The sequence below is a fragment of the Musa acuminata genome, chromosome BXJ3-9 (genome assembly GCF_036884655.1).
Source record: "Musa acuminata AAA Group cultivar baxijiao chromosome BXJ3-9, Cavendish_Baxijiao_AAA, whole genome shotgun sequence".
NCBI lineage: Eukaryota > Viridiplantae > Streptophyta > Magnoliopsida > Zingiberales > Musaceae > Musa > Musa acuminata.
The window spans coordinates 28146317-28157633 of record NC_088357.1 but is presented as its reverse complement, the minus strand read 5'-3'; the positions used below and the strand labels follow the sequence as shown (position 1 = coordinate 28157633).

Below are 11317 nucleotides of genomic sequence, written 5' to 3'. Positions count from 1 at the left end.
GCTCTTGAAAGAGATTATTAGAGACTCAAGATCCTGTATGGAGCATGATCTCAAAACCGAGCACTTCACCCGAAGAGAAAAAGATATTTTTATCAAATTTAATTTTGCTATTAGCTAAAGATCTTGGGAATGATGCCAAATAATGTACCCACAGGTAGTTATAGTCTACAGCATGTGTAGTCATAACTATCGCATTCGCACTCTATGAGTTACTTGGCTTTGTCTATGACTTGTATAGATAAAGCTATTTGTAGAAACTTTACACATAATCAATTTACTTTTACTTACAAAAAAAAAACAAGCCTAAGGTGGACTCTCTTAGAACTCCTCAATATATTGAGGGAGGCAGAGAGCACTATCAAGAAAGAGAAGCCAGTTCTTTTCACTGGTGAGACCAGAAAAAAAAGGAAAGCAGAAAAGTCCCTTAAGAAGGGCAAGAGCAAGGGTAGACCAGGTAAAGCAAAGGTTGCTAAGGAAGACCCAGCAAAGGACAAAGGCCAGTGCTTCCACTATGGCAAAGATGGGCACTGGAAGAGGAACTACAAAGAGTACCTTGTAGAGAGGGCGAAACAAATGGGTATTGGACAAAGGCCAGTCTCCATTTGTTAGACTCTTATGATAAAACATGGGTATTGGATACCGGTAATGCTTATCATATATGCAATTCGTTGCCGGTTCTGACAAGGCCTTGGAGACTAGAGAGAGGTAAGATGGATCTCAAGATGGGCAATGGAGCAAAAGTCGCAGTAGGTGAGGTAGCCCTACATCTGCCTGGTGGTACTTTTATTGCATTAGATATATGTTATTTTATTCCTTCTATTATCAAAAACATTATCTCCATTTTATGTTTGATAGTTAGTGGATATAAATTAGTTTTTGAGAACAATAGTTATTTGATATTATTAGATGAGATCATCACGAAAGGAACAATGCATAATGGTTTGTTTATGCTAGACACTACTCTACATATCATTAATGTAAGTGTGTCTAAGAGGAAACGAGATGAGGTGAATAGTGCATACATGTGACATTGTAGGCTAGGTCACATCCATAAGGGAAGTATTCAAAAGTTGCTAAAGGATGTATATCTAGATCCATTCAACTATGAGTCATATGCAACTTGCGAGCCTTGCCTTCGTGGAAAATTGACTAACTCTCTATTTAGTGAAATTGGAAAAAGAGCCACTGAGTTATTGGAACTCATACATTGTGATGTATATGGACCCATGTCAACTCATGCTATTGGTGGTTACTCCTACTTCATTACCTTCACTAATGATTTCTCATGGTATGGATATGTGTACTTAATAAAGTACAAATCCGAGGCCTTTGAGAAATTCAGGGAGTATAAGAATGAAGTGGAGAACTAGACTGAAAAGAGTATCAAGACTCTTCGATCAGATCGAGAAGGTGAGTACTAAAGTACAGAGTTTACTCAGTTCCTCAAGGACTATGGGATATTATCCCAATGGACACCTCCTTATGCACCTCAGCTCAACGGTATGTTTAAAAGGAGGAATCGTATGCTATTAGATATTGTTATGGTAAGTAACTTTTTAGCCGCGACCTTGGGGGCGACGCGGCTGGTTCAGGGCTCCAAATGACTTGAATCGGACGTGTCCCTCCCTAGGGCCTTGAGATGGCGGATATCGAGGATCTGCTTGGAAAACTTCGCCTTGCTGAGTTAATGGCGGTCGGGTACCTGCACACAGGTCGGGTCGGTGGCTCGGCCCGACCCCTCCGACGATTAAGTCAGTGGGGAGGAGTATTGTATTGAGTGAAAGATCGATCCCCCTGTGCTGGGAGCCGGGGAGGGTATTTATGAAGGGGGCTTGATGTTACCTGATAGGCCATCCTGCAAGAGCAGGACCGTACCTCCGGTGGCGTCTGTCGCCGTCGTAGGCGTTGCGTGTGGAGCCGAGCTGCCGCAGGGTATAGGGGGTGTCAGCTGGTGCGTTTGCCTGCCTCGACGGGCCTTGATGGGTCAGTCGAGGAGGTCCAAGTGCGGTGGGTATGGGTGCGTGTCGCGTCGTCGTTAATGCTCTTTCTGGGGGAGCGCGTCGTATTGGGCGTCCGACGTGGGGGGGTGTATTGCGTCAAATCCGAGGAGTTATGTCAAGTCAGTTTTTTACCCCTATCATATGCCCCACCCGAAAGGAGCTATGCGTTGGTTTTGCACGTAAGGAGTTTGACGCATGGCTCCCTGCTTCAATCGTGCTGCTTAGGTGGGTCTGAGGGGTGCGCTGTGGATGGGTCAGTCGCGTGAACGTTTCTCGAGCAACGCTGGGCCGGGACACACACAACTCGGTCGGGAGGCACCAGGCAGGCGGGGCGGCCGCGCAGGTGTGGCTTGGGAGATGCGAAGCTGAGGGCCGAGGAGCACAACGCAGGCAGGGCGACCGCGGTGTGTCTCGGGAGGCGTAAAGCTGAGGGCCGAGGAGCACAACGCAGGCGGGGTGACCGCGCAGGTGTGTCTCGGGAGGCGTAAAGCCGAGGGCCGAGGAGCACAACGCAGAGAAGCACAACGCAGGCGGGGTGACCGCGCAGGTGTGTCTCGGGAGGCATAAAGCTGAGGGCCGAGGAGCACAACGCAGGCGGGGTGACCGCGCATGTGTGTCTCGGGAGGCGTAAAGCCGAGGGCCGAGGAGCACAACGCAGGCGGGGTGACCGCGCAGGTGTGTTTCGGGAGGCACGAAGCCGAGGGCCGAGGAACACAACGCAGGCGGGGTGACCGCGCAGGTGTGTCTCGGGAGGCGTAAAGCCGAGGGCCGAGGAGCACAACGCAAGCGGGGTGACCGCGCAGGTGTGTCTCGGGAGGCATAAAGCTGAGGGCTGAGGAGCACAACGCAGGCGGGGTGACCGCACAGGTGTGTCTCGGGAGGCGTAAAGCCAAGGGCCGAGGAGCACAACGCAGGCGGGGTGACCGCGCAGGTGTGTCTCGGGAGACGTAAAGCCGAGGGCCGAGGAGCACAACGCAGGCGGGGTGACCGCGCAGGTGTGTCTCGGGAGGCACGAAGCCGAGGGCCGAGGAACACAACGCAGGCGGGGTGACCGCGCAGGTGTGTCTCGGGAGACGTAAAGCCGAGGGCCGAGAAGCACAACGCAGGCGGGGTGACCGCGCAGGTGTGTCTCGGGAGGCGTAAAGCCGAGGGCCGAGGAGCACAACGCAGGCGGGGTGACCGCGCAGGTGTGTCTCGGGAGGCGTAAAGCCGAGGGCCGAGAGACACAACACAGGCGGTGTGACCGTGCAGGTGTGTCTCGGGAGAGATTGACCGAGGCGCTTGGTGCAGGTAGGCTGCGACCGGGGCGATGGCTCCGGGCGCAACATGACCGAGGCGATACTTGGCTTTTGGTCTAGAGTTTGGTCGTTTTGACCGTTGCGTGGGTGCGGGTAGCCGGGTCGCCTTTTGCCTGGGGAAGGTCAAAGGGCCATGCCTTTCGGGCGTCGCCGATTTTTGAGGTTGACATGATTAGGGGCTCTGTACTTCGCACCGCGCTGCAATTAAGAGCCGCGCCGGCCGAAGTTATGGCGATGCGACTTTTGCATCTTCGTAGCGCGCCTCAGGAGAGGAAGGGTCACCGTTTCGGCGGGAAACAGGCTATAAGTAGCGCTCCGTCGGTCCCTTTCACTTCTTGGTACCTGCATTTGCTTCAATCGCCTCTTTGGGTTACCTGGCCCAGTGCTTCTTCAGCCGCCCTACCTTCCCAAAAGCTCGGTAAGGATGGCTTCCCCTACTTCGTCTTCTCCTTCTCCGCCTCCTCTTTCCGATGCCGCCGGTGAGGAGGTGGCATTGGCGAGCTCCCGCTCGTCGTCCGAGGAAAGGGCCACCAAAGCCCTCGAATCGCTTATGTGGCCGCACGACCTCGACTCCGCCGTGAGCGAGTCATCGCTCGGCCTCCTCCGGGACCGTTACAGTGTCCCGGCGGAGTTCGCGCTCATTGCCCCTGAGCCGGGGCAGCGGGCGTATGATCCTATACCCAAGGGCTTCGCCCTAACTGTAGATGCCTTCGAGGCCAGGCTGCGCCTTCCGTTTCACCCTGTCATCACTGCCTGCGTCGCGTGGTGGCGCATTTCTCCTTCTCAGATGGCACCTAATTCTTGGCGCTATCTGGTGGCGTTCCTCGGGGAATGCTACTATGCCCAGATCGCCCCGAGCCGGTCCCTTTTCCTCTCCTGTTTCCGTTTGTCCAGAGGGTCGAGGGGCTATTACTTGTCCGCCCGACCGGGTTTCCGTGTCAGTGGGGCTCCTTCCAGCAACAAGGGGTGGAAGGAGCGCTTCTTCTACGTTTTCCATCCGAAGAGTTGGAGCTTCGGACTCCGGTGGGCGGCGCGCACAGTCGATAATACTGCCCCGGCTTTGGACGAGGGGGAGCTCCGAGCCCTTCGAAGATTGAAGGAGATCCTCCCGTCTTCCAGAGTCATCCGAAAGATGACCGAGGCATGGCTGGTCGAGGCGGGCTTGAGCCCAGTACCTCAAGGTATGCCTTGAGAAGGTGGCGCTGGGCCTTTCAGTTTTGCTTTTCTCTTTTGGGATACTGACCGAGGTCGTTATGTTCATGCAGAGATGGTGAACCTTGCTGTAGTACGTGGAGGACGCATTTCGTCCGCCGCATCTCTGCGGCGCCAAGTCGGTCCGAGCGTCGGCACTAGGGAGGCGTTGGTGGATCTCGAGGACGTCCGCCCTCGAAAGAAGGCCAAGGTCCCTGCTGCGAAGAAACCGACTCCCCCAAGGGCTCAGGAGAGCGCAGAGGCGGCGGAGTCGGGCTCGCACGATAGGCAAGGGGGGCGAGGTCGGGGCGAGGCAGGCCCGAGCAACGTGGTTGGAGGAAAGGCGCCTCGGGAACCCTCGATCCGGGACTTGTGCCGTCTTCCCGCGGGGTCGCCGAACGACTTTTACCATGCGCGCCTGATGGGCGAACTTTCCGAGGGCCATCCTTCTGACCGGTTGGTAGCCCGCTGGGGGGGGGGCTGACCCGCGGGACCCGGGTGTGGGCCGACGGGGAGACCGCGGCTGCGTTTGTCCGAGGGGGGCTGCATCCTGATCTGGCCCGCGAAATGTACACTTTGCCGTCCGACGTCCTGCTCGGGAAGTCCGTGAAGTCGCTGCTGTGGGTAAGTGTTCCGCTGCCGGCTTCCGACTTGTGGTACTCCCGAGGGTCGTTCTGACTTTCTTCTTGCAGGGCCAGCACTACGCGATGGCACTGGCAGACCGCGTTCGCGATGCGGGTCGGGCCCTCGGAATTTTATACGACCGCAATGCCGAGCTGCGCAAGCAGCTCGAGGAGGTTCGGGCCGGGGCGGCTCCGGAGGCAGTTGCGGCGGCCGAGCAGCGCTCCTCGGAGCTCGAGGCGGAGGCGACGCATCTTCGAGCTGAGGCAGGGGCGGTCGACAAGCGCGCGTTGGCGCTGGAGGCCGAGGTCCTTATCTTAAGGTCCGAGGCGAAGGCGGCCGAGGAGGAGAAAGGCAATCTCCGGGGACTCCTGGAGGGAGCGCAGTCAGAGGTCGTCTGGCCCGAGGCGAGGCGGCCGTCCTGACCCAGTGGACATGCCGGAGGAAGTTCCCTTCGATGATGGCATGGGGGGATCCGACGGTTAGGGCGGTCTGGAGGTCAGCTCAGCCGGGCAGCTTCCGTATTTTGTAACTTTTGTGCCCTTCGGGTCTGGTCACAGTTGTAACCTCTTGCTTTATAAAGAAAACTTTCTCCTAGCACGTCTTTCGAAAGTCGGGTCTTGTAATCCTATGCTTCATGAATAAACGAACCTTTTCCCAGTGTCTTTTAAGCTTCAAAAATTGCACAACTTCGACTTTGGAGCTGTTGCTAGGGGCATTGACCTCAGACGAAGAACTTTTTAAGGTTCTGGATGTTCCATGTCCTCGGCAGGGAGGAACTGTCCATCGTTGTGAGTCGATAGGTACCGGGTCGAACCACGCCGGTGACCCGGTAAGGTCCCTCCCACTTGGGGGCCAGCTTCCCCCTCGTTCGGGTTGGGTCGCTGACTTCGGCCCTTCGTAGGACTAGATCGCCTAACCTGATTGGTCTGGGTCGCACCTTTCTGTTGTAGACCCTTGCGACGGCTCTCTGGTGAGAGAGGGCCTTCAGGTGTGCGTCGGCACGTCGTTCCTCGAGCACGTCGAGGCTGGCGCGAAGTCCCTGGTTCGAGGCCTCCTGTTCGTAGCTCCTTGTCCGAAGTGTGGCAACAGTCATCTCAGGCGGTAGGACGGCCTCGGTTCCGAAAGTCAAGCTATACGGGGATTCTCCGGTCGCAGCTTTGGGGGTGGTGCGCAGCGACCACAGCACGCTGGGGAGCTCGTCCGTCCAGGTCGATCGGGCTGCGGACACTCTTCTTTTGAGGCCATCCAGGATGGACCGGTTGGTTACCTCGGCCAACCCGTTCGTCTGAGGGTGGGCCACCGAACTGAACCTCAGTTGAATGCCATGACCGGCGCAGAATTCCCAGAACCTCATGCCGGCGAACTGAGGTCCGTTGTCGGTGACAATGGCTCTGGGCAACCCGAACCGGGTCACAAGGCTTTTCCAAACGAATTTCTCCATTTGGTGTTCCGTCCTCGTAGCCAGTGGCTCGGCCTCGACCCATTTTGTGAAGTAGTCTACTCCCACAATTATATACTTCCGCTGTCCAGAGGCCGGTGGGAAGGGGCCGAGGAGGTCCAGTCCCCACTGGGCGAATGGCCATGCGCAGTCGATGGGACTGAGCGGGACCGCAGGCTGTCGGGGTGCGCGGGCGTGTCGCTGGCACGAGCCGCACCGCTGCACGTAAGCTTTTGCGTCTCGACACATGGTTGGCCAGTAGTAGCCTTGGCAGAGTATCTTATGCGCCAGGGTCCGTCCGCCAATGTGTTCGTCGCAGATCCCCTCGTGAGTTTCAGCCAGGACTGTCTGGGCTTCGTCAGGCTCCAAACACCTCAGGAGGGGGTAGGTTAAGGATCGTTTGTAAAGCCGGCCACTTTCCTCGGTGTACCACGCGTGCGTGCGGCGCAGACGCCGAGCTGCGCCTTCGTCGAGGGGAAGGGTTCCATCCCGCTTGAAGCGCAACAGCTCTTGCACCCACGTGGTCGGCGCATCGCTAGGGGCCGTGGTTGCCACCTCAATGGCGCGAGCGGGAAGCTCCTCTATCTCTGGCCACGCTTCGGGGGTTCGCCTTGACGCCAGCTTAGCGAGCGCGTCGGCTCGTCCGTTCTCCTCCCTCGGAACATTAGATAACGTAAAGTAAGGGAATTTCGCGGTTAGATCCCTTACTCGCGCCAGATATTTGGCCATGGTCGCGTCACGAGCTTCATATCCACCGCTGAGCTGTTCGACCATGAGTTGCGAGTCAGTGAGGACGTGTATTGCGGCCACCTGCATCTCGAGGGCCAGCCTTAATCCTGCTAGGAGCGCTTCGTACTCCGCCTCATTGTTTGTGGCTTTAAACCCGAAGCGGAGGGAGCGCTCGAATGAGCGTCCGTCGGGGGTGAGAAGGACCAGCCCAGCTCCGGCACCCCTTTAGTTGGCCGAGCCGTCCACGTTTAAGGTCCAAGTCTCAGGAGCTCGCTCGAGGTTTTTGTCCACCCGAGCTAATTCCACGATGAAGTCGGCTACCGCCTGGGCCTTGATGGCGGTTCTGGGCGCGTAACTGATATCATGTTCACCGAGCTCCACCGCCCATCTGAGGAGCCGACCTGCAACATCAAACTTTGTTAAGATCTGCCGGAGGGGTTGGTCGGTGACGACTTCCACCGAGTGTGCCTGGAAGTAGGGGCGCAACTTCCGAGCCGAGAGCACCAGGGCGAGTGCGAGCTTTTCTATCGGCGGGTAACGTTCCTCAAGTCCACTCAGGACATGGCTGACGTAGTAGATCGGGAGTTGTGCGCCGGAGCTTTCCTTGACGAGGACGGAGCTGATTGCATGCGGGGAGGCCGCCAGATAGAGTCCCAGCTTCTCGCCGGGGAAGACAGAGGCGAGTCGAGGGAGGCTGGTCAGGTGCTGCTTTATCTGTTTCAAAGCCTCCTCGCATTCCGATGTCCATTGGAAGTTCTTCGGGTCTTTGAGCGCCTTGAAAAAAGGGAGGCAGCGATCGCCCGATCGGGCGAGGAAGCGAGACAGGGCGATAAGTCTACCGTTGAGTCGCTGTAGATCTTTGACCGTCCGGGGGGACTGCATATCGATGATTGCCTGTACTTTCTCCAGGTTGGCGTCGATTCCTCTCTGGTGTACAATGAACCCCAGGAACTTCCCGGAGGTGACGTCGAAAGCGCACTTTGTGGGGTTGAGCCGCATGCCGAATTTGCGTAGCGTGGCGAAGGCCTCGGCTAGGTCGGCAAGGTGTGTTTTGGCCTCTCTGCTTTTCACAATCATGTCGTCCACATAGATTTCCATGTTCCTCCCGATTTGAGGGGCAAACATCTTGTTTACCGTCCTCTGGTAAGTGGCTCCGGCATTTTTCAACCCAAACGGCATGACCTTGTAGAAGTATATCCCTTGATCGGTGAGGAAAGCCGTGTGTTCCCTGTCTTCGGGCACCATCCTGATCTGGTTGTATCCTGAATAGGCGTCCATGAAAGAGAGGCATGCGTGCCCTGATGTCGCGTCGACCAGTTGGTCGATCTTCGGGAGGGGATAGCAGTCTTTAGGACACGCACTGTTGAGACTAGTGTAGTCGACGCACATCCTCCAGCTTCCGTTGTGTTTTTTCACGAGAACTACATTGGATAACCACTGAGGATACCTGGCTTCTTTTATGAAGCCGGCCGCCAAGAGTCGGTCCACCTCCTCTTGTATGGCGCGTTGTCGGTCAGGTGCGTGGCGCCGGGGCTTTTGCTTCACCAGACGAGCGTCAGGAGGGATATTGAGATGATGCTCCGCGACCTTCGGGTCGACTCCCCTCATGTCCGATGGGGACCAGGCGAAAATGTCGGCATTTTCCTGCAGAAGGCCGACGAGCTGTTCCCGTTCCCGCTCGGGCAGCTCTGATCTGACCTTGACCATCTGATCCGGCCGTGCTTCCTGCAAGGGGACGTCAACAATGGATCCCCTCGGCTCAGGGTGAGGGGCCGGCTTCTTTGCTTCCGGCCGGCTTCTAGGGGCGCCTCTCCCCTGGCCCTTTTGCCCAATGAGACGGAGGTAAGGTAGCAGCGCTTGGACTCTTGGGGGCTTCCGGTAACTTCCCCGACCCCCTCTCAAGTCGGGAATTTGACGGTCCGGTAGTAGGTCGAGACGACGGCTCTGACCTTGTTGAGGGTTGGCCAACCAAGTATGACATTATAAGCGGTGGGAAGGTCGACCACCAGAAAAGTGGTCATGACGGTCTTCGATTTCGGTGGGGTCCCCAGAGTCAGAGGCAGGGTGATGGCTCCCAGGGGCGATATTGAATCTCCCGTGAAGCCGGTGAGCGCCGAGCGCATCGGGCTTAAACTTTCCCTGGCTAGGCCCAGCTTCTGGAAGGCGCCAAAGTAGAGTATGTCGGCCGAGCTCCCCGTGTCGACCATGATTCTCCTCACTTGTGCATTGGCTACCCTAGCCGATATCACTATGGCGTCGTCGTGGTGGGGTCGCCCAGTAGCTCCAGTTGGGAAGGTGATCTCGGGCTCAGGCCCGAGCCCCAAGGCTTCATCGGGGGCGGCCCGGGCATAGGCCTTCCTGCCCGACATAGAACTTCCTCCGGATGCGGGGCCCTCCGGACGAGGAGACTGCTCCTTGCTCGGCCGGAGGTACTGGCCGAGATGACCTCTGAGGATGAGCTCCTCGATTTGTCTTTTTAACTCGTAACACTGCTCAGTGTCGTGCCCGTGTTGTCGATGGAATCGGCAATACTTTGAGCGGTCTGCGAGCTCTCGCGGGTTCTTCATCGGGTGAGGGTCCCTGAGCAGCCCCTTCCCCCTTTCGTGTAGGAATATCTCAGTCCGGGAAGAGTTCAAGGCGGGAAGAGGAGGCCTTGGGTCGGGCCTGTCCAACTTTCGCCGGGAGGCGGCGGGTTGTTGCTGTCGGAGCGGCTCCGACTTGACCTTTCTGTGCTCCTCCCGCTTTCCCACCATCCAGGTTTCCGCGGCGATGAACTGACTGGCCCGTTGGAGCATCTCGGGGACCGCGACGAGGGGCCTCTCCACGAGCGACCAGAAGAACCTGGAGGGCCGTAGACCAGTCATAAAGGCCTACATCAAGAGAGAGGGGTGAGCATCCGACAATCCACGGATTTGCGTCGCAAACCGGTTCACAAAGTGAGAAAGGGGCTCATCCTCCTTCTGGTTGAGCCCTAAGAGCAACGCCATGGACGGCTTTGGTCGGGCGTACGCCAGGAAGTTAAGTTCAAAATCCTTGGCGAGCTGATCGAAGGAGGCGATGGTCCCTGGCTTCAGGCCACTATACCTCGCGCGGGCTAGTACTCGCATGGTCGTCGGGAATGCCCTGCACATCAGGGCGTCTGAAGTCCCGAATAGCGCCATCTGGGATCGAAAAGCGGCCACGTGGTCCGCGGGGTTGGTCGCGCCGTCATACGCGTCCAAGGAGGGGAGGCGGAAATGCGGCGGGATCGCCTGATCCTGTATCTCGGGGGTGAATGGAGGTCCTTGGTGTCCGTCCGCCCCTAGTTCTCCCTTTGACTTACGAACCTCCTGTTGTACCTCGTCAAGCCTTTGACTGACGATGCGCAGTTGGGCCCGTAGGGCGTTCGTCGAGTCGGTAGTCGGAGCCTCGGGTACGGGGCGACTTGCCGTGTCCTCTGCTTCCCTGCTCCTCGGTCGAGTTGTGGGGTTTCGAGGCGAGCCCGGAAGGCCTAGGAGTGGCGCGTGGGTCCGGTCGGAGGTCTCCTGTTGCTGCGAGGGCCACGCCGCATGCGGAGGGGTTCGTTGGGAGACAATGGTTTGCACCATGCTTGTCAGAGCTCAGACCTGGTGGGCGAGGTCATGAAAGGCCTCGGGCGACACTTGCGGGGAGTCGGCGGGTGCGCCGCCAGGGGGCGACAAGCCCGGGTCGTTGAACAGTCGCCAGTAGCGTTCTGACACCGCTGCGGGGCGTTCGTCGTGGGTTTCGTCACGCCGTTCCGCCGGGGTGGATTTGCTGATCGCCTGACATTTGGATGAGGCCCTCCTTCTAGCGCCAATCTGTTACGGTAAGTAACTTTTTAGCCGCGACCTTGGGGGCAACGCGGCTGGTTCAGGGCTCCAAATGACTTGAATCGGACGTGTCCCTCCCTAGGGCCTTGAGATGGCGGATGTCGAGGATCTGCCTGGAAAACTTCGCCTTGCTGAGTTAACGACGGTTGGGTACCTGCACACAGGTCGGGTCGGTGGCTCGACCCGACCCCTCCGACGATTAAGTCA

General features: G+C 57.6%; 1 protein-coding gene across 1 annotated transcript; it reads right to left on the bottom strand.

Annotated features, from left to right (window-relative positions):
• Nucleotides 1-9178: 9178 nt before the first annotated feature.
• LOC135649049 (uncharacterized) lies at nt 9179-10867 on the bottom strand. Its single transcript, XM_065167146.1, has 2 exons — nt 10206-10867; nt 9179-10121 (listed from the first exon to the last, which is right to left on the bottom strand). Exons 1-2 carry the CDS (start codon nt 10865-10867, stop codon nt 9179-9181), a joined length of 1605 nt encoding a protein of 534 aa, XP_065023218.1.
• Between the last annotated feature and the right edge of the window lie 450 nt (nt 10868-11317).